Source organism: Hippopotamus amphibius, chromosome 9, assembly GCF_030028045.1.
Source record: "Hippopotamus amphibius kiboko isolate mHipAmp2 chromosome 9, mHipAmp2.hap2, whole genome shotgun sequence".
Taxonomy (NCBI): Eukaryota; Metazoa; Chordata; class Mammalia; order Artiodactyla; family Hippopotamidae; genus Hippopotamus; species Hippopotamus amphibius.
This window is the reverse complement of record NC_080194.1, coordinates 12644328-12668156: the sequence shown is the minus strand read 5'-3', so window position 1 is coordinate 12668156 and position 23829 is coordinate 12644328. Positions and strand designations below refer to the sequence as shown.

At 43.1% G+C, this 23829-nt stretch overlaps 1 protein-coding gene and 1 long non-coding RNA gene across 2 annotated transcripts in view; one reads left to right on the top strand and one right to left on the bottom strand.

The window, feature by feature from the left end:
- The window catches only part of FBXO3 (F-box protein 3), a 32367-nt gene extending 30469 nt beyond the window's left edge, over nucleotides 1-1898 (bottom strand). The window contains exon 1 of the mRNA XM_057748763.1: nucleotides 1766-1898. Within this exon, the coding sequence (XP_057604746.1) occupies nucleotides 1766-1869 (104 nt within the window). The 5' untranslated portion in view covers nucleotides 1870-1898. The remainder of the gene's footprint in view (nucleotides 1-1765) is intronic.
- LOC130860482 (uncharacterized) lies at nucleotides 988-23582 on the top strand. The gene is made up of 3 exons (XR_009055446.1): nucleotides 988-1255; nucleotides 23167-23234; nucleotides 23322-23582. It is a non-coding gene; the product is annotated as an uncharacterized LOC130860482 (long non-coding RNA).
- Nucleotides 23583-23829: the final 247 nt, after the last annotated feature.

The window sequence follows — 23829 nt, the reverse complement described above, 5'->3', positions numbered from 1 at the left end:
GCCAGCTAGACTGCAAGCTTATGAGAGGGGCCTTATCTGTCTTGTTCACTATTGTTTCCTCAACATTTAATAGGTTGGCACACAGCAGGCACTCAAAAAAAATGCTGAATAAATGGTGACTGGAAACATAAACCAGACAGTCTTTACATTTAAGAAATGCATAATCTACCTGATATGGTAAATAAACTCTTCAGAGGAAGGAGAAAGGTACCGATCGGACTCAGGAGAGGGGGTCTTAACGGAACCCCATCTTACCAGGTTGAGAAGGGGGGGGCATGGCATTTCAGGCAGGGTCAAGAGTTTAAGCCACAGAACAAAAAAACACAAGTGGTATGCTTGCAGAGGTCTATTTGGCTAGAGTGGACTATGTCAAATAACAAAGGCCTTAAACACTCCCATAAGTTTAGGTTATAATCTGTAAACAACAAGAGGCATTATAGGTTTTTAAGGAGGATGACAGCCAGATCTGTCATAGAAAAATCACTCTGGGAGCAATGTAGCCCACAGATCAAAAAGTGTGTGTGTATGTGTTAGATTTCTAAAAGGCTACAGCAACAGAATATTTCAGATGAAAATAATTTGCAACTGGAACAGCCTTTTCCAAAGAAAAGATAAACTTTATTAAAAGCCTGAGTAGAGAAAAATTTGTTTTCTGGAAAAATAAAAGTGTTACAGGTACTAATACAGATAGCAGCCAGAAACTGGAAGTATCCATCTGTCACCACTTAGCTAGACCAACCAACAGCTACCAGTAACTTCAGGAAGGCTGTATTTCTAAAAAATTCCTTGACAACACAGGGTACAATCATCAAACGACTAGAATCCAATGGTTAATACAAAAAAACAACAACAACAACAACAACAACCCAAAAGACCCAAAAAAGCAAAACAAAACGAATCTCGCCTACCTATCCTTAAGAGGGCGACTTTGCCTCCTCTGCAAATATACATGGTGGCACAAGAAAGACAGAGCCATGCCACCAGCTGTCAAGAGTGTAAACAGCGCCATTTCTTCCACCATCCCAAACAGTCCCAAGCGCTGAAGGAACTGGTGGGAATTTCACCACCCCTAACCAGCAACCGGCGTTTATTTTTGGAATAGATGCTGGTACCGTGAGAAACCCAAAGCATAGAGGAGGGAAGATGGTCACCTGTATCGCACCACCGGAAGTCAGTACCCAAACACAAAATCCAACATGCAACCGCGGGGAGGAAGGCTGGATGCGAAACAACCATCTCGCACAGAGGTCCGAAGGTGAGCCCTGCCAGGTGTTGTTACGCTGCCGCGTGAGTCGCACCAGGGGTCAGGGGGTCGCCTGGCTCCTCTCGGGCGTCCCACCTGCCCACTTCGGCGTCCGATTCCGCTGCCTCCCGGCCCGCACAGAGGCTGTTCCAAAGCGGCCAGGGCCGCCCTGGCCCCGCAGAGACGCCGGGGGCCGGGAGATGCGGGGCGCTGGGGTCCGCCGGGAGGCGGCGGGGCGCCATCGGCCCCCCTTCCAGCTGGGCCTCGCCGAGGCCTGGGAGAGACGGCCCTGGTCGCCCCTCAGGCCTGGGCCCTGGACAGAAGCCCGCAAGGCGGGGCCCTTGCCGCCCCGGCCTCTCCCCGGCCCCCGGGTGGCTCTGCGGGACCGGGGGTCCCTGCCGTCACCTTCTGGCTGACACAGGGGTCCGGGTCCTGTCGGCGAGCCGGGCCTCCGTCCCTCTTGCCTTCCCGCCTCCTCCCCCACCCGTGCCCCCACCCCTGCCATGCGCGTCGTCCCATTACTTGATTAGGTCCCGGTAGTCCAAGAAGGACAAGATGAGGAGCAGGGGATCTGTGGGCAGCGACTCTAGGGTCAGGGGCGCCGACTCGGGTTCCGTGGCCGCCATCTTGCCTGGCCCGGTGCAGGCCTGGCCCCGCCCCGGCCCCGCCCCCGCCGGCCCCGCCCCCTCCGCCGGCGCCCGCGCCGCTACCCAGCCGCTCGGACAGGTTTGTTATGTAACCGACAGCCCCGCCCATGGGGAGGCCGATGGGCGGCTCCCTGAAGGGCTCCGCCCACCGCCCTGCGGGTCTAGGGCCGGAGCGGCGGCTTCGCTGTGTGTCTGCGATACCTGCTCAGCCTGCCTGCGCGGGCTCTGCACGCTGCCCACATGCTCACTCTTAGATTTACCGGGCTTTCTCCTCCCATTTTGGTCCGTAAACTTGCCCATCCCTTTTAGCCTTTATTACTAAATCTGCTTGGGTCACTCCAGCCGCTTATGCGAAATTTTACATCCGGTATCCTCGAAGCGTGGCCCCAGATCTCACAGCAAGTTCTCTCTCTGCCTTTGGCCCCCAAATCCATCGCTTCTCTTCCTTTTCAGACCTAGAAATCCTTCGTTTCTCCTTTCAGCCTCCCCCGCCCGGCGTGTGCCTTGTACACAGCGGGAGCCTTGTCCACTCTGTAGTGGACAGAGTTGGGAATCAATTAGAGGCTCTTCTTCCAAACTAGGGAAATGATCTTGGAAAAACGGTGCACAAGGTCTTGAATCTAAGGGTCAGCCACTCTCTATTTGGTCGTCACGGTTATTTTTCAGCCTATTAGGGAAATGCAAAGCGTGGATTAAATGGATACGCACACGTACACACCCCCATATATATATGTGTGTGTGTGTGTGTGTATATATATATATATATATATATATATTTTTTTTTTTTTTTTTTTTTTTGCCAAGATTTAATCTTGGAGAGTTAAATACTCCGGGTGTGAAAGGATGTGTTGAGGCCCCTCTGGGCCTGATTGAGGCACGTGATGGCCACTCCAGCTTAGACAAGATGGTATTAAAAATGGGAGTGAGAGACATGTCACGGATTGTGAGCTAAGGAACACATCACTTACCAGATTTCTTCTTTTCTGTTTCTTTCCAAAGGCAATATGGTGTAAGGAGCTTTGGGGAGTCCAGTCAGATCTGAACTTCACACATCTGTTATTTACTAGACGTGAGATAGTGCACTAGTTAACTATGCCTAATTTCTATGAGCCTGTTTACTCTAAAAACCACCTGTTCCCTAAAATGGTTTATGGATGCCAATAAAGGTTTGTGTAAAGTGCCTGGCTAGATCTTCAATAAATGTTAACTACCCAAACCTGTATATACATCCATCACTAAGTTTTCCAAACTCTTCCACATCCTGGAGAAAGTTTCCTCCTAACTATTTGGAAAAGTGGAAATGATTCCACCCCTGCCATCCCACCTACCCCAACAATAAAACACTCCATTTCCTCAGCTCACCATACCACTAACATTTTATACTTATGGTTTTGTCTAATACTTATAACTCCTCTCATCCCCCACCCCCACTGTATTAATTATGTTTTTTGTTTTCTGTGTCTTATGATGTTTTGACATCCTAAAAATCTTGCTGGCTGTGGAGAGGGCTAGCTAGTTCTTAAAATAGCAAACAACTTACTTGGACACACCACTTGTATGCAAGCCAACCACCCCTTTTATCTAACTCTCACACATGGAGCCACTATCTCCCCTGCCCTAAATCATCCCAGGGCCAGGTACCAGGCAACGAGAGAACACCCCTATGGCCCAAATCCGACCATTTATTGTTCAAATTAGCCAATCCCAAGCTGTTTACTCTGCCCTGTCCAGTGCAAACTCCAGAAGGCTCTGGCTTAAATTCGCCTCTTACTCTTGCTTCTGCCTCCTGACCCAAACCTGATGCTTCCACTGGGACCCTTCATGGTGTGGTGTGCCCCTTTCTCTAAGGAAATGTGATCAAACTCTTTCAATGGCATTAACCTTGCCATGTCATCACTCAGTCACCTCTATAAACTAAAATCCCGCAGGTACAAATGAGAGCCGCCCAGCAAAAAACAAAATAAATACACACACACGCAAAAGAACAACAACAACCCTCTGCTTACATCTATTTCCAAACTGTGGACATATTTAGAGCATTTATTGAACTGGATTCAGGTCAGTTGTTCCCTGTTTGTCTGTCTCACCAGGCTGTAAACTCTGTCTTTTTCATCCTTGTAACCACAGGGTCCCTAGCATGGCATTCAACAATTAGAAAGTTTAAATTCAGGCTGAATGGATGAAGACAGAACTGTCATTTCGGTTTACAAGGGAAAGATACCCGTTGATACTATAAGTAAATGCTTTATAAAGTCATTTGATCCTCATTCATGTTTATCTGTATTTCTCCCTCAAACGGGCTACTTTACTTGTTTTAAATCCAAACGCTGGTAGGAGTTTCAGGACTGCTTCTGCCGTCCTATCGCATTTTCCTTGCCTTTGGACTTAGTCCAGTTATGACCTTTAAGAAGACCAGATGTGTGAAGTTCATCTGTCATGCCAGGATTAAGGTGAAGCGAAAGACATGCTCACCTGGGGCACAAAATGTAAGGGAGAGCCAAAAAACCCCTTCAATAATCAAGATCGATTATTTAAAAAAATTAAATTCATGCAAGAAAACCCATGATAAGCAAAATAACAAAATCTTTTTTTTAAATCAGAATCTGTCCAGCACTAACATTAGGTTCTTTTATTTTTTTATTTATTTTTACTTTTTAAAATAAATTTATTTATTTATTTTTTGGCTGTGTTGGGTCTTCGTTGCTGCTTGCAGGCTTTCTCTAGTTTCAGCGAGTCGGGGCTGCTCTTCGTTATGGTGCGCGGGCTCCTCATTGTGGTGGCTTCTCTGGTTGTGGAGCACGGGCTCTAGGTGCGTGGGCTTTGATAGTTGCGGTGCGTGGGCTTCAGTAGTTCTGGCACACAGGCTCAGTAGATGTGGCTAATGGGCTCTAGAGCACAGGCTCAGTAGTTGTGGCGCATGGGCTTAGTTGCCCCGCGGCATGTGGGATCTTCCTGGAGCAGGGACTGAACCCGTGTTCCCTGAATTGGCAGGTGGATTCTTAACCAGTGCGCCACCAGGGAAGTCCCCCAGATAACAAAATCTTAAACAAATATGGGCTCCCACAGGTCTGTGCAAGCCATATTGGAGCCTAAGGCAAAAGAAAAAATGTACACTTAAATACGTTTTTATGTCTTTGCAAATGGTTATTTCTTTTTCCTAGAAGGCCAGAAGGGGGTGCTCAGGCAGAGGACTTGCTTCTCCCATATGGCAGGGCTCAGAGCTCCTGCCGGTCGCTGGGGAGTGCCATCAGGTTGCTGACCCCTGCTGTGCCAGCCTATACCTCCCTGAGGAAGTGGTCTTAGCCCAGGATCCATTGTTCTCCCCATCGTGGTAGGAAGTAGGTAGAGGAGGTTGGAGGAGCAGTGCAGGTGTGCAAGACCCAGGACGGCCCTTTCCAGGGCCCCCCGATCGTGGCTGGAAAGATGAGGAAGAGGGAGCCACGACTTGGCTATTTGGGTCCCCTGGACTAAGGTTGAGGAGGGTGAGGGCTCCAGAGCCTTTGTGCCTGAGTGGGAGAAAGAGTCCCTCCGAGTCCACTAATTGTTTTGGAAGCGCGTCTCTAAAGGGCATGGAAGGTTTTCACCAAAATAGCATTCGTTTGCCATTAATGTTCCTATAGTAGATCAGAAAGCACAAGGTTCTGAAGGAAGAGTTCATGTGTGACATAAAAAAAGATTTCTCTGTTCTCTCAGGAGTAGAGATAGATAATGCCTGAGAAATAAATGTACTTACATGTTCTCTTGAGAAGCCCAGTGTCATCTTGGTCAGTGCCAAGTAGTTCTTAGTGCACAATGCCCTACCTCCTTGCACATAATTACACCTCAGCTTCAAGGTTCCCATTGGCTGTCTTGGTAAATCCCTCAGACATTCATTCCTACCTTATCTCATGCAAGGGTCTGGGCTCAGGACTGTTATGGGATCAAGACACCATGCTGTTCCTTCTTTGTTGCAATTACCCTTTAGAAGGTGAGAGAGACACCTGTTTGCCTGGGGAGAGACCCCAGAGTCTCATTTTCTCCCTTGTTTTCATGGTTTAGCAACTAGCTGCATCCGCAGATCTGAGTTTGCCGGGAGGCAGGGCAGGCAGTTACCAGATAACGAGCTTTAGAGGCTCATTACCTTTAGAGGCTCATTACCGGGATGTTACCATGGTGTAAATGGTGGCCTAGTTGTGCCAGGGGCGGGGCGGGGGGACCCCCATATGTAAAACACCACAGTTTAGGGTCCCTCTCTATTGACCACTCTCTGGGGTGTGTATAGTCTTCTCCTGTCGAGCCCAGATGCACCTCCCAGTGGGACAATGAAAACTGTAAATGGGGATGAGGAGGGAGACGGGAGTGGGTGTGGGGGTGGGGAGTTTGTGTGGATTCTCCTTCTCTGCTTGCAGACCTGCCCCAGCATTTTGTACTTATATTGCATGGCGGGGGTGGCGTTCGTCCTGGGCCCACCAACAGTAGCTGCACAAAGGTGAGACTCTGCTTTGCCTCATGCTAAGTGTTTTGGGAAATGGCCTTGACCAGTTGGGCCTCTCAGGGGCAGGAAACATTCTCTGGAGATTCTCAGGGGTTCCTGTCAGGTCTTAGGACTGGCCTGGGGCTGGACCATGCAAGCCTTGGTGTCAGCTCTCCTAGTTGTGGTGAGGCAGCCCCGACATCTGGGAGCCCAGGAGATGAGGGAGTGGGAGGACCAGGATGGAACTGCCAGACACCGGCTCCCCCAGTCAAGTGCGTCATCCAGAAGAAAAACTGGGCTGAAAGGCTGCTGGTGATTGGTCAAAAGGAGGCCTGCCTCTGCAAGGCCCAGGAAAATTCAAGAGTAGGCTTCTGCTCCATGGCTGAAAGCAGGGAGAAGAATAAAATTACAGGGTGGTAGGGAGATTAGGGGCTGCCACTGCAGCTCAGAAAGGCATCCAGCCTGATGGGTTGATGCAAAAATCTGGAATGGATTTCTCTGTCCCTGTAGAACAAAAACACAGACAAACCCATGACTAATGAGAAGCCTAGAATGAATGTAAGATTTAAATGCATAGTTCCAGCAGTCATACAAATGAGGTTCTGGGACTTGGTCCCCTGCTCCTCCCTTAGGCAAGACTTTAAATATTCCTAAATTTGCTAAGCATATGTCTGTTGTTTTGTTTTGTCTGGAACATGCTTCTTGTTTTCTTGCAGCCTGTATAATTAATATGAACTTTCTGGATGCTTGGTGAATGGACCTGCCTATTGCACACATTTAAAGTATCCGCTATTGGTGGCCTCTAAAATGGTGAATGCTGAGGGTGTGGCCAAGAATTGCTTGTAATCCCAAAGTTTACCAAGATTGCATCATTGAAGCAATAGCTTCTCCCAGGGACAGAGAAAATGCTGTATTCTCGTACAAGATGTTGTACAGGCCAGGGTACCAGATAACGCCATCCACCAATTCAATAACCTTTAGGGCTGGGGAAGCCACTAGTATTTGGAGTCTTACTGTGTTCTTTTGAGGCTTATGCAGTTCAGTTTGTCCACTGTTGTTCCTGTATTGCCTGACAGACATCATAAGAATGGCTGAACCAGTGACACTTGGTGTGAAGGCTTGGATGGGCCATTGCTTTTTTTTGGGGGGGGGAGGGGTTGGGGGGGGAGGGGATACTCTCCAGAAAGAAGGGAAAAGTCAGTCTCTGTCTATTCTCATCTCTATGCCCTGGGAGGCTGATCTCTATGAACTCCTTCACCTGGGTTCCCTTGTCATCTGGCTTCTGGTGGGGTTCAGCCAATGGGAAGCATTGGTCAGCAACTGGGGAAGGGGGAGAAAAGAGAAATTAGGATACTTAATCTCCCCCAGCTGGAGTTTTGACCTCAGCTGTGTTTCTCTGTGTAGATAAAACTTTTTTGTGCTCTCCTGGAAGTCTTCAGCTTGTCCAGCTATGGTACCAGTGTTCCCTCCCATTGCTTTTTCAGGCTTGGAAAGAGCTCCCCTCTGCTACTAATCCCTGGACACCTCACCATCCCTTATGGGTTCCCTCATCCTGCTCATACCTCTTAAAAGGACCTCCTTACTGAATTCTGTTCAGTAATGTCCCTTTGAAAGTTTTGTCTGTTTCGTTGTAAGACCCTGACTGATATCATTTGCCTTCACCGACCCAGGCAAGCAGTACTGTAAGAAACTGCCCAGTACGTCATCAGTGGGTTGAACTCAGGCTAAAACAGTGAGAACTGCTGCTTGGGGCCAAACATTCCACTATAGTGATGACCCAAGCACTGAGTGCACTGCATGCATTCCATCGTGTCCCATCTTGGAAAAGTTGATCAAAGATGGTGGGCTCAGAAACTCTTGGAGGTGATGGATATGTTTATTGCCTTGATTGTGGTGATGGTATCACAGGAGTATGTATATGTCCACACTCTTCAAAGTGTTTACAGTAACTATGTGAAACTTTTGGTATATATCAACTATACCTCAATAAAGCTGTAAAAGAAAAAAAAAAGAAGAAATGATTCTGCCACTCATGGGACCTTCTTGGGGGCTTCCTGTGTGGCTACCAGCCATAGGCATGGAGGCCCAACCTCTGATTGGCCTATTTGGGAAACAACACTTTCCATACCTAGGAATTTCTCTATGGCCTTTATATACCAGATAAGCAACCACACTTGGGGAGGGGGCACCTGTGGCAAGAAGCCTGGAAAGTGATTGTCATCAGTAGAGCAAACCTGGTGCTGGAGGCCTCCTCTCCTATCTCTTTTAGACCTGTGGAACCACAGATATCAGTGTTCAGTCTCGCAGCACATTGTAGACTCTGGAAATGGGACTCTACTTTCTCACCAGCCAAGTCCACAAGGACTTCCTTCTGTTGCCAAGCCTGAAACTAGGCCATTCTGGAAAAAGAGACTGTCACTGAAAGGAAAATGATTCCGCCACCTGACATTCTCACCTTGCATTGAGTCCTGAACCATCTGAACTGGAATACCCAGAAAGTTCTATAGTGATATAGAAATGGTCCCTCCAGTCAAGGCCCAAGCCTGATTCCTGATACCTCAGCCAACTTCAGGAACAGATGGCTGCCCACCTGTTAGAGAGACCCACCTACTGTTAAACCTAAGCAGTTGGCTCAATGGGGACTTCTTCGACAAGCCTTCCATATGACAGAAAAGCATGGTTCACTGATGAAATAGCTTGCTTCTGAGATGGGCAAACCCCATGGAATGCCACAGCCATAAAATGCGGAGGCCCATGGTACTAGACATGCTAAATAATGGGTTAAACTTCAGATGCTGTTATTGGCTGTAGGGCACACTGCCCCAAGAGGGACGGAAACAAACATTTATGCAGTGAGTCCATTAGGGTCCTCCAAGAAACAAATGCTGGGATAGGATTAGATTCAGGAGAGATGCACTGGGGTTGTGAGTAGGGATTGTGAGGGATAAAGAATAGGGGGTGAAACAGGCAAACAGGCCAAAAGAACCTCAGACCAGGATGCTTGGGAAAAGAGAAGATGGAGGGAAGAGGACTGGGCAGGAAGAATCTCAGACTGGACTGCAGCTCTGAGAATGTCTTAGCCAGGCTGATGGAGAGTCCTTGAGGCAAAGTTGCCCACTAGAGAAGTCCAGAGACCCACAGGATTGGCCTGTGCTAACACCCCATCATGGTCAATCCTGGACTGGGAGCAACCCAGAGGAAGCATTACCTTGATGCAAAAGCATCGTGGGTGGCAAACTGGAGTTGTCAGTTAATGATGCTACCTGCAGCAGGAGACTTGAGCTATTTCCATGGCTGTCACACACAGAAACATCCCTAATGGCCCAGCAAATGGTCAGGCCATTGGGCCACCCAAAGACTGAATTAATAAACGCATACCCATATGGGGCACCCCCTGTGGGAATAGTTATGAAGGGACAAAATCTAGAGGAAAACGACTTACTTAAAAAGATGTATGAGACATATACAGGCCTTGTGTCTATCTGCGGCAGCCCATTGAGTCTATGCTACACCACTGGAACCACTGGAACTACACCACTGGAACCACCAAAAGGACAGGGATACCCGACTGGAAATTCTTTTGACACAAATAGAAGCTATTGTTACTGAAAAAGCTTGTGTTCTTGGCCTGCACTGCCTGTCTGTCCAGTGATAACCTGGTGGTCTCCACAAGCCTGGCCGCTTCTGCTGTCTTGGGCCATTTGCAAGTTGCACAGTCATACTACCCTCTGCCTTGGCTGAGCACCTGGCCACCTGGGAGTCAAGGAGCAGGCACAGAGGACAATGTAAGTGGGAAGAGGACACTCTTCTCTCCACCCCACCCCCTTATTATGAAATAACACACAGTTGAGGAATGTATCAGGCTACTTCTGGGAAAAAGAATTCATGCGCCATATTGCAAAAGAGGAAATTTAATACAGAGAATTGTTAGACGATGTGGGAAGGCTGAAAGAGAAAGGAAAGCATACTGAGGGGATCCAGAAATTAGGACTGCCAGAAGCAGCTACCACCCCAGGGCTCTGGAAACAAAGTGGAAAAGAGGTTATAGAACAGAGGAGCTGGAACGAGGGGCCCCCGCTGCCTGGTGCCCTGATGCCTCCTGAGGGTCGAATGATCAGATGTCTAAGGAGGGATTCCACGCGGCTGGTGTCAAGGTCTCTGAGAGGGGATACCTCACAGCTGGTGCTAATGAAACTGCTGGGTGGCGTTTTGGGGGCTTCGAGGAGCTCTAGTTTTTTATGTTTTAGCGCAGAAAGAATTTAGTGAGAGGCAAAGTGATAGATAAGAAGTGATCTATTAGGATAGGATGCTCGCGAGGCTTACAAGCGGGCGGTGAGAGGGTGCCACGCCTCGAGAACTTAGTGGGCTACAGTTTTATAATTAAAGGAAAAATGGAGAGGGGGAAAAGACCACATTTTTCTTTTTTTTTGAGTAGATGTTAACCCTCCCTTATTGGCTCTTCCTCCATGGTTTTTCTTGTCCCTACTTGGTTAAGCTGGGACTGTCATGGCATTATGGAAACATTATTTCAGGTTTTAGTACAATGAGGTACTTTCACTTTGAAATGTCACCTTTCCATAAATTATTTTTATGTGTGCAGAGATCATGTTCTAGGGATTAGTAACGTACTAAGCTTACTAGGCAGGATGTGGGTTTCATGCCACCATTGTTTTATTGTTTTGGGGCATGTCTCATGCATCTGTTGCATAGTTTTGTTGCTAAGCAAGCCTGCTTGGTTTTGTGGTTAAGCAAACCTGCTTTCTTGAGTGATCATTAACGTACAGGGGTTTGCCATATTTTTCTTTTAACTTACAATCTTTTTGTGGGATTAACTATTTAATCATCTGCGGTGTCCTTTTACTCTGTTCCTATCACTAAGATATTAGAGCAGGTAACTCACAGCAGATACACGGAGTCTCGAAGGTAGGGTTGCCAGATTTAGCTCATACACACACATACCACCACTACCACCACCATCACCAACTTCAACAACAACAACGAAAAAAAAAAGGCCACCAGCAAACCCAGTGAAATTTGAATGACTTCTAATTGCTTATGTGCATATACATTGAAATAAAAGAAAAATATCACGAGACATATTTATACTAAAAAATTTTTCATTCTCTATCTGAAATTTATATATATATAAATTATAACTGCATAAGTTACCTACCTGTTTCTTTAATTATCCTTTCCTGCTGATTCAGGTCTCCCTAATGTTTCCTTGTTTTGCAGAATTTGCTTGTGTAAGTCCTTGCATTTACAATCTGTTTCATTTACATTGTTGCAGTGGGAACTCTAGGAACTTAAGGACCCAGAGGCCATAATTCAACTGGAGAGAAACAAAGCTGGGTCCAGTTGTTATCTATATGTTCCTGCTTACTCCACAACTCCTCATGCATGTTTTCTGCATATCTCTGTTACTATGTAGCCCTTGTAACTCTGAAGCTGCCCCAGAGACCATGAGATAAGAGTATCCAATCAAGTCACATGCTACCTCCTGTGTTACCTTATTTGGGGGACAAAGAAAGCCTAAGGTATAGAAAGTTAACAAAATGTATAAAAGAAATGGCCCTGCTTTGTTCAGGGCTCAGACTCTGGATACGAATCCCCTGGGCCTGTGCCAGCATAAATATAATGCTGCTTCCTACATATAGCCTCGGTGTCTTGCTTCACTCTGTAAAATCCTACAACATTGTAACATAGTTTCTACAGCGATCACATCCAGCTAATTTTGCTCTTTTGTCCACCTAACATCCATTAATGGGAAAACACGCTCAACAATTGCATTGTGAGCTGGTGTGCTGACATGTACTGGCTGTCACTGATTGGCTCAATTTCAGAAGCTTGGGGGCTATGATTTGCTAACTTTCAGAAGTGCGGGTTATTGGAGTGAGGCTGTCACTGATTGGCTGATTTTCAGAACACAATTTATCTCTAATTAATGGTTCATGACTCAGCACTTTGACCAAAGGACAATCTTTTTCTTTCTTGATGATAAGAAGAATCAGTACTTTATTCTCAAACCTCCTTTTTGGTCTTATCCTAAGTCAAACCTGCAGGACAGACCATGTAGGATTGTCCATAACTATATTTGTAGAGGTATGGTTTTCAGCTGTGTTGCATTTACGTGACTGAAGCTTCAATTACTATGGCAGAAAAATACTCTAATTGCTGATACTTAGTAATTTATTGGAAAAGAAAAGCTGTCTAGAGGATATTGAGGGCATTGTGGCAAAGTCAGTACAAAATACAGGGCACAATCATTAAACACAAGACATGTCACAGAGAGGAGTCCTGGGAACCCTACTTGAAGGGGTGCCACTTGATTGGTATTGGACCTATGATATGGACAACTTCACAGCAGCGATTTGGATCCTGAAAGGGCACCCTGGGGCTGGGGATCAGAGTGCCTAAAGACCTCCAGGGGGAGACTTGCAGGGGCTGGAAAACAGCAAGAAACTCCCTCTCCCCTCCTTCCTTCCATTCTCCTGCCAGGGCTTCCAAATAAGCAGTGCCTGACAGGAACGCAGCTTGCAGAAGCCTCAGGGAAGTGTGATTTTCAGTCTTCCAGGCCCAGCATCACTGAACAGAATATATAAGGGCAGACACAAGCTAAAAAACAAGAGGTAAATAATTAACACAAGGAAGAATTAGTCAAGAAAAAAAAAAAAAGGCATCCAAATCAGAAAAGAAGTAAAATTATCTCTGTTTGCTGATGACATGGTATTATATATAGAAAATGCTATAAACTCCACCAAAAACCTGTTAGAACTAACAAGTAAATTCAGTTAAGTTTCAGGATACAAAATCAGTTAAGTTTCAGGATACAAAATCAACATACAAAATATCAGTTGCATTTCCATACACTAACAATGAACTATCAGAAAGAGAAATTAAGAAAATAATCTCATTCACAAATAGCATCAAAAAAGATGAGCTACTTAAGAATAAACTTAACCAAGGAAGTGAAAGACCTGTACACTGAAAACTATAAAACACTGATGAAGAAAATTGAAAAAGACATAAATAAATGGAAAGATAGTCCATGTTCATGGATTGAAAGAATTAATATTGTTAAAATATCCATACTACCCAAAGTGATCTACAGATTCAATGCAATCCCTATTCAAATTTCAATGGCATTTTTCACAAAAATAGAACAATCCTAAAATTTGTATGAAACCATAAAAGGACCTGAATAGCCAAAGCAAACTTGAGAAAGAACAAAACTGGAGGCATCACACTTTCTGATTTCAAATTATATTACAAAGCTATATTAATCAAGACATTATAGTATTGGCATAGAAACAGGCACACATAAATGGAACAGAATAGAGAGTGCAGAAATAAACTAATGCATGTATGGTCAGTTAATTTTAACAAATGCACTAAGAATATATAATAAAGGATAGTCTCTTAAAATGGTTTTGGGAAAAGTAGATATCCACATTCAAAAGAATGAAACTGGAACACTATCTTACACCATACATAAACGTCAACTGAAAATGGATTAAAGACTTAAAGGTGAAGCTGTGAAACTCCTGGAAGAAAAACATAGGGGTAAGCTTTTTGACACTGGACATGACAATGATTTTTTTGCAATCAAAGGCAACAAAAGCAAAAATAAACCTGCGGGACTACATCAAACTTAAAAGCTTCTGCACAGCGAAGGAAACCGACCAAAAAAATGAAAAGGCAACATATGGAATAGGAGAAAACATTTGCAAGTCACATATCCAATAAGGGATTAATAGCCAAAATATACAAGGGACTCATACAACTCAGTAGCAAAAAACCAAATGATCCCACTAAAAAATGGACAAAGGACCTCAATAGACATTTTCCCAAAGAAGGCATACAAATGGCCAACAGGTACATGAAAAAGTGCTCCACATCACTATCACCAGGGAAATGCAAATCAAAACCACAATATAATATTCCTTCACACTTGTTAGGGATTATCAAAAAGACAAGCAATAACAAGTGCTGTCATGGATGTGGAGAAAGGAGAACCCTTGCTCACAGCTGGTAGGAATGTAAAGTGGTGCAGCCACTTGGAAAACAGTATGGTGGTTCCTTAAGAAATTGATGATAGAACTATTCAGCTATCCCACTTTTCATAAAAATCCAAAGGAAATAAAATCATTATCTCAAAGAAATATCTGTACTCCTATATTCACTGTGGCATTATTCATAAGAGCCAAGATATGGAAACAACCTAAGTGTCTATAGCTGGGTGAATAGGTTAAAAAAAATGTAGTGTATATAATGCAATGGACTATTATTCAGCCTTAAAAAAAGGAAATCCTGCCATTTGTGACAACATTGATTAACCCTGAGGGCATTACGCTAAGTGAACTATGCTGGACGGAGAAAGACATACTGCATGGTGTGACTTATGTGTGAAATCTAAAAGAAAACCTTGAATTCATAGAAACAGAGAGTAGAATGGTGGTTATCGGGGGCTGAGAAATGGGGAAAGTGGGAAGAGGCTGGTAAAAGTGTACACATTTTCAATTATAAAATGAATAAGGTCTGAGAATCTAATGTATAATATGTTCACTATAGTTGATAACACTGTATTATATAATTGAAAGTTGCTGAGAGAGTAGCACTTGTGTTCTCACCAAAAGAAAAAAAATTTAAAAAGATGCATTTGTAAGGTAATAGATGTGTTAATTAACTTGATGGTGGGACTCCTTTCGCAGTGTATGAGTGTATCAGATCGTCATGTTGTAAACTTAAAATAACTACAGTGTTATCAGTTATATCTCAATAAAGCTGAAGAAAGAAAATATGAAAGATTAAAAAATAAAATACAAATATAATAAAGAAGAAATGCATACATAGTTTTAAAGGATTGTGCTTATTGTACAGCTTGTATTTTTTGAACGGATTGTAAACGTTTTTCCTTCTTAGGAAATACTCATCTACATGGTCATTACTAGTGACGAAGCGTAGATCCCTTAACATGAATGCACCTTATTTTACTAAGTCTCCTGTCATTAGAGATTTAGAAGATTTCCAATCGTGTTACCATCAACACCATGGTGATAAATATCCTTGTACATACGTTTTTGTGAATTGTTACAGTTACGTTCCTAGAGTAAATCTTAGGTTTGGAATTGCTGGGTCAAATTCACAAACTTTTTAAGTTTGTCACCTATTTCTAACGGGCTCTCAAAATAGGCTACAGACAGAACGTTGAGTTCCAGGTATAGAAGTACTACAGACCCACATTCTCTGACCCAAATATAGTAAAATCAGAAATGAATAATAAGTGTATATTCTCAAAGCCCCACCAGTTTGAACTCAAAAAGCAAATGAATAAAACTATCCTCTAAACACATCTTTGGTCAAAGAAGAAATTAAAGCAGATAATATAGAATTATTTGACAGTAAAGACAACCAGAATGGCATATAATATACATATTTTTATTTTTTCTGCCAAAACTTTACCTAGAACCAAATTTAAAGCCTTAAGTATTTTCTGTGTTAGATAAGGAAGAAAAATAGACATATAAATCATTTCCCTCAAGTTACAAAAGAACAAATACTCTGGGGGAGCCAGATATAGATATAAATTAAGTAAAAGTATAATGGAAGGAATTGGGAATAGAAAATAGTGGAATTGACATAGAGTTTCCATATCTTGCTCTATGTGTGTGTTAAGTGTTGGTGCATTTCTCTGTGTGTGTTTGTGTGTGTGTATTCACATGTGCTAAAAGGAGCAGGGACCACCATGGAAACTTCCCACGTTTTGCTGACAGTTCAAGAGACAATAGGAAACTAACCCTAACTGACACTCAAGTGGGATTAATTGGGATTATGTCAGTGTCAGCAGAGTGTCATGAAGGCACAAATGTGGAAGTGACTAATTTAGCGGTGGGCAGGTCAGTGAAGGAAAGTGGACTAAAGAATGTGACAGCTGAGTTGAACATCCTGGGATGGTTCGGATTTTGCCAAGTGAAATGCTTGTAGAGAGAAAGTGAAGCCTAGGTGTGGAATTCTTTTCAAGGCTCTAGAATTTTTTTCCATGCCTAATCAGTCAGAGACATTCATGGGATTATTAACTATGCAGCCTTATCACTTTTAATTATATGCTTTCTTTTAAAACTGAGATTCTTTTGATTCAGGCAATCTATTTTTAGAGCCTGCTTTATATTATTAGTAATTAAGGCAGAAAATGAACTTCATAGAAATTAAATGTCTTTTTATTTCTTATCTGTACTTAGTTGATGATGTTAGCATGCAAAGATATATTGAAAACCTACTTTATCCTAAGGAAAAGATAAAGGATCTAAATGTGGTCAAGGAATGGAGAGTCTGTTAAACCATATGAAAATCTTCTCATTAATTTTAAATTTCTAGGAGTTTATCTGTTGGATATCCCATGACTAAGTTACAATATGTTCTATACTAAGTATGTAATGGGAAAAATGAGGTATGTAGAACTTCTTTTTCCAGAAAGATATACTTTTTATTGTCCTTGTTGTTACAAGTGTTTTCAAAGCTCAAACTTATAAATTCAGTTGAGACCTTTTTGAGGGAAAAGAAATAATGTTATCATCGATGTGTGAGTGGAAAATCAAGGAGAAAGGTGTAAAAAGATATATTTTTTAAAGTGGCTGTTAACACTGCTTTCCTGGGGATGGAGATGGGGATGTTGTGGTAAAGGTGAGTGAGGAAAATAATAGGGCATGAAGGGAGATGATTATTTTATTTCTTTTTATACATTTGAATTGTTTTATTGTTACAATGATAACTGGTGTGATGTTAGTTTTATGTAGCTACTCCACTGGACAATGGTGTGCTCAGACATTTGGTCCAACGTTATTCTGGATGTGTCTGTGAGGGTGTTTCTGGATGAGATTAACAACTGAATCAGTAGACTGAGGCATCTATAAAATCCCCACAGCTAATATCACACTTAACAGGGAACGACTGAAAGCTTTTACCCATAGGATCAGGAGTAAGACAAAGATGTCTGCTCTCATCACTTCTATTTAATATTATACTAGGGATTCCAGTCAGGGCAATTAAACAAGAAAAGGAATAGAAGGCATCTAGATTGGAAAGGAAGAAGTAAAACTGTATTTGCTTTTGACATGATCTTGTTTGTAGAAAATCCTAAGGAATACACACACACACACACACACACACACACACTACTATAGCTAATAAATAAGTTCAACAAAGTGGCAGGATACAGGATCAGCATACAGAAATTAATTGTATTCCTATATATTAGCAGTGGACACTCCAAAATGAAAAATAAAACAGTTCCATTTACAATAGCATCAAAAATAATCAAATACTTAGGAATAAACTTAACAAAATTGCAAGACTTGTACACTGAAAACTCTAAAACAACATGGAAAGATATTAGAGAAGACCTTAATAAGCGGAAACATTGTTAAGATGGCAATTCTTCCCAAACTTATCTATAGAGTCAGTTCAATCTCTATCAAAATCCTAGATGGTTTCTTTGGAGAAACTGATAAGCTGATCCTACAATTCATATGAAAATGCAAGGGACTCAGAATACCAACATAATCTAGAAAAAGAAGAATAGAGTTGGAGGACTCACATATCCTGATTTCAACACTCGCTAGAAAGCTACAGCAGTCATGAAAATGTAGTGTTGGCATAAGGAGAATTATATAGATCAATGGAATAAAATTGCATGTCTAGAAACAAAGCTGTACATTTAAGTCAATTTTCAACATGGATATTAAGACAATTCAGAGAAGAGAGAATAATATTTTCAACAAATAGGGCTAGAACAACTGGATAGTCACATACAAAAGAATAAGTTTGGATCCTTATACAAAAATTAATTCCAAATGGGTCAATGACCTAAATTATAGCTAAAACCATAAAACTCTTAGAAGATAGCATATAGGTAAATATTCATGACCTTGGCAATGGATTCTTAGATATGACACCAAAACTATGAACAACAAAAGAAAAAACAGATAAATTGGACTTCATCAAAATGAAAAACTTTTGTGTTTTGATGGACCCTATCAAGAAAGTGAAAAGACAGCCCATATAATGGGAGAAAATATTTGCAACATATATATGTGATAAGGGACTTGTATACTATTTACATATAATATATATATAAAGAACACCTAAACTCAACAATAAAGAGACAACCCAATTAAAAACTTGGTAAAGGATTTACATAGGCATTGCTCCAAAGAAGATATGCAAATGGCCAATAAGCATATGGAAAAACAGTCAACATCATTAGTCATTGGGAAAATGCAAATCCAAAACACAATAAGATATCACTTCACATCCACTAGGATGGCTATAATAGAAAAGATAATAACAAGTGTTGATGAGGGTGTGGAGAAACTGGAAACCCCATATATTGCTGGTGGGAACGTAAAATTGTTGTCAACTTTTTTTGATAAAAAATTCTTTCATCAAAATAAGTTTAATGTTGACACATGATGTGACTAGAATAAATCTATCAAAATTAAAATTGTATTAAGGACCAAACAGATAATGACTGGTTTATATAATATAATAGTAAGAGTTCCCTCAAAATAGTGGGTCCTTCTAGCATAAGACCTCTCAGTTTGGCAGTTCCTCAAAAAGTTAAATACAGAGTTATCATATGGTCTAGCAATCTCACGCCTAAGTGTGTACCCAAAAGAATTACAAATATTTGTTCACACAAAAACTTATACGTGAATATTCATAACAGCATATTCACAGCGGCCCAAAAGTGGAAACAACCATATGTCCATCAACTGATGAACAGATAAATGAAATGTGGTACATCCACACAATGGAATATTTGGCAAAAAAAAAAAGAGAGAAATGAAACAAAACGAAGAACAGTGGTACACTGTAGATGAACCTTGAAAACATTATACTAAATGAAAGATGCCAATCACAAAAGACCACATATTGTATGATTACTTTCACATGAAATGTCCAGTACAGGCAAATCCAAAGAGGCAGAAGGTGGATTAGTGGTTGCCAGAGGATGTGCAGAGGAGGGAGTGGGAACTGATTGGGAACAGGTACAGCGTTTCTTCGGGGGTGATAAAAATATCTGAACTTAGGCAGTGGCTATGATTACATAATTCTGTGACTATACTAAAAACCACTGAACTGTGCATTTTAAAAACAAAGTTCATCATTTTCTCATATACTACATGTTCTCAGGAAAACAGTTGGATAATGCTACAGAAATGAATATACTCAGTATAATGAAAACTGCCCACCTCTATATGATTACACCGTATCTTCATCTATTTCATAGTCCCTGTTGACTGTTCCATGAACCCATCAGAAGTACCTCCCATTACCTGTGAGTCTCTGTGCTTGTTACTGTCAGAGCCCAAGCAGCCTAAGACCACCAGGGACGAACCTGCGGTTTGACAAAGTCAGGTTTATTGGCTTATTGCGATGAGAAAAACCACACAGGAGTCACTATGGAGCTTCTCAACAAACAAAGGGAAAAGTAGAGTTATTATAGAATCGGGGAAGGATGGAATCTGGGTAAAATTCAGATAAAGTAGTGTTTTAATGCATTTAAAGCAATGCAGGGTGAATGTAAAAGGGCCACAGCACGTCTAGACTGTGAAATGGACCCAGGGTCATACTTCCTTGGAAACCACTAAGTTAAGAGAAATGTGGACTCTTGTGTGCAGACACCTTTATCTGAATGTCTGCACCTGGACTGTAAATCAAGGTCGCGTCTCTGTGTCAGTGTCTTAGTTATTCCAGGCAAGACTGGAGGGGATTTCATTCTTACGGAAATAATTTCAAACAGCAACGTTTCTGATAGTCTGATTTTAGAGCACAGGTTTTCTAGTGAGTAAGACAGCAGTAGTCACTCTAAGAAGGGGTCCTATGGCACTTTTCAGCGTTTCCTTGGGAGCAATACTGTTTATGGTGAACTTGGCAGCTGCCTCTATCTGTGTCTGTTATTCCAGCCTGACGAATGGCAGGGCTGGTTTTCACTTCCTCAGTATTGAGGGGGTTACAAAGATTAATGTGCTGTTGTTTGTGCTCTTAAGACCTAGAAGAAAGAAAGGCACTACTTTGATTAAGGAGGGTCCCAGGCCGGTTGGCCGTGCTTTTTGGTGTTTTCAAGGAGCTGGTTCAGCAGGTCTGAGTTAGCTCAGAGGAAGGACAGTCTGGACTCCAGAGGCACCTCCTTTGTAACAAAGCCGTTTCCTCAACTAGGAAGACCTGCTGTTCTGTGGACTCCCCCATGACCCCCTTCTCCTTTCCCCTTAGGGAAAGAGCAACACTCGGCCAAGACCTCCCTGCGGTGCCCAGGCCAGCCCTGCGGGGCCCCACGCACCTTGTGTGCTGAGCTGAGGGCGGGGAGGAGGTTCTGCCTCCCCTGCTCCTAGGTGTCGCGTGAACTCTCTTTGTACTTGTGCGCGACCTCAGTGGGCTGTGCACCCTTGTATTCCCTCACGGGGGTTCCGACCACGAAGGCACGCCTCCACTCTGTCTTTAGTTTTTGCAAGTGGTCCTTTGAAAGCCGGGCCACCTTAGGGATGGCAAACATTTCTTCTCAGGGGTCATGTCAGGTCTCAGGAAGGGCTGGGCACGGGGTGAGGATCTCAGACGTCGGCAAGCCCCGGAGTGGGTGAGGCGCCTCAGAGTTTGGGAATCCAGCTGCTTGGGGAGGGGGGCGCTCTGAGATCTGGGAGGGGAACGGAGGGGTAGCAGGGGCTCTGCCAGGCCCTAGAGCCCCAAAGCGAGTACGCCATTTGAAAACGAAGTAGATTCGCTACAGAAGGAAAAACCTGGCAGCGGGGCTGCCAAAGGGAGGCGGGTGGCGGAAGCAAAGAGGATGCAAAGGCAACAGCAGGTCCCGAAGACTGGCTGCAGCCGCTGCCTGACTCGCAGCCAGGCAGGTGGGCTGACGGGAAAACCTGGCGTGGATTTCACTACTCCTGGAGGCGAAAACCCTGAGAGGCTCAGAGTCCAGAGGGAAAACCAGGGATGCCTCCAGGAAAATTACAGACCCTGGACCAGCAGGAACCAGGACTAGGTCTGGGATTTAGTTCCAAACTCCTCCCTCTCCCGCGAGCGGAGGCTCCAAATTTCCTGTATCTGCTGGAGACCAGCGCTCACGCGGCCGGGTTGCAGTAGTCAGTTCTTTTGTTTGTAGAGACGAAATTGTTATGCACGATCTTGGGTCCTTGATTAGATACGTTCAGAGCGACCCCTGCTGGTGACTTCTATAAACACTGGGCCAAGGGCACTGCCCAGGATCATTATTTTTTTTCCTCTTACCAAGAAAAGGGGAAAAAAAGCCCCCTCGATTTGTAGGCATCTTGCGTTAGGGAGGTTCTGTAGCTCCTGGCGGCTCCGTGTTGTGTTAGTGGCAGTGTACCTTCCTCCTTCCCCAGGGGACATCTGGCTTCCCATCTTGTACTGCACCTGTCCTCACCTCAGGGCAGAGTTTGGTCTTGTTCTTTGTAGTCCGGGGATTCCCTTGTCTTCCTCTTTTCCCCTGTGAGACCGAATGTCCACTTTTGTCTGCTTATTGTCAAAGATATGGGGCTAATCCTAGCCAAGGCTTTTTCATTTTTTTAAGATTTTTTTTTTTGATGTAAACCACTTTTTAAAAAGTCTTTATTGAATTTGTTACAATATTGCTTCTGTTTTATGTTTTGGTTTTTTGACCGCAAGGCATGTGGGACCTTAGCTCCTTGACCAGGGTTGGAACACGCACCCGCTGCATTGGAAAGCGAAGTCTTAACCACTGAACTGCCAGGCAAGTCCCTAGGCTTTATTAAAATGGGCTTCAGGGAACCAAATAAGGTCCAGTTATCCTCAAGGGTCAACCAGTAGTATTTATTCAATATTCAGTGTACATGTGAATGTTTCTGTGTGAAGAATGTTGATAACTTTCAAAGATGACCCCAAAATAGTCAAAAGGCACAGACTCAATAACTGAGGATATTCCTCAGAAAAAGTTGGCTTTGCTGTTAAGTCCCTACTGGGGTCAGGGTCAATTGAGCTTTCTTTGGTATCCTACACTCAGATGTACTCATTCTCTCCATCTACGTCTGTCTCTTGCCCTTACCTCCAACATACATGTTGATTTATTAGTACTCTATTATTAATAGTAATACTTAGTATTGCATTAGTATTAGTGTTAGGTGTCACATGCTGTAGATATTTTTTTAACATTTCATATTCATCTTAGAAGAAAAACCTGAAAATTGTTCTTGGCAATTTGACTAGACAGGAAAAGATGGAGCAGGTACTTTTTTAACCTCGATGAAAAAATTCAGTGCAGAATGCCTTAGAGGGCCAGGACAGGGAGAGTGGGAGGGAGTCGCGGGAGGGAGGGGATGTGGGGATATATGTATAAATACAGCTGATTCATTTTGGTGTACCTCAAAAGTTGGTACAAGAGTGTAAAGCAATTATATTCCAATAAAGAGCTTAAAAAAATTCAGTGCAGAAGCTCAGAAACGACTTCTTTGTCCGCTCGGGAGAAGCAGTGGAGATGGTAGATCCAGGAGGATCCACGCAGATGCAGGGAAGATCATCACAGATGGAGCAGGAGGTGTGGCGATGTGGAGATAAAAGCCCTGGTGATGGCCATTGCTATCACAGACCCAGCAGGCACCACGTGCCAGGGTCCACTTGAAGAAACAGTCAAGGGGTGGGGTCAGAGTTGTAACTGAATTCTGTCTTGATCCATGTTATATTCTCTTTCACTTAAGGTTTTAGCAGGTAGAAGTCTTCAACAGTAAAAAATGAAATTTAACTAAATCAAGAGACATATGGTATGAGTTTTGTCTGTATTTCTTCCCTAGGACAGGCCTGAGCTACAGTGAAAGACCGTGTTCTCCTGAAGAGGCTATTTTGGAAGAATGTTGATCAGGTAGCTTTGGTATGGATTTTTAGACATAACCGCCATTCTTTTTTTATGTCTACTAAGTCATTTCTTCCTATGTTCACATATCTCTAGATTGTTGAATGCCAAAAGAGGGGAAAAGGGAGCTGATGCGCACCAGTTCCTGGGGAAGACTGAAAACTCTAACCCTCGAAACACCCGTGGACCATGCCCCTTCACTTTTTGCTTTTAATGGTAACATTTTAACATTCCTCTGGGAATTGCATCAACTGGGCAAAATTCAAGAATCACAGTTTATCCTCTGAAACTATACCTGGTGGAAAAAAACAGTTGTTTATAAACTACAGAAGTTGCCAATTTTCAAATTAGGTCTGAATAAATCTTAAAAAAAAAAAAAATGAAGCTAATAATGTAAATGTGTCCCATACACTGCTTAACCAATAGAAACTCAGAAACTCTCAGAAAACATTTCTTGAATTATAATCTGTTGCAAGTCATTCAGCAAATACTTATTAAGCGCTAGTGCACACGATTTTAGGCTACACCAGATAAAGCGATAAACAGATGTGGTCCCTGCCTTTCTGTGCTTTTTTGCTTTCTGCTTTGTTGTTCTTGTTCTCCT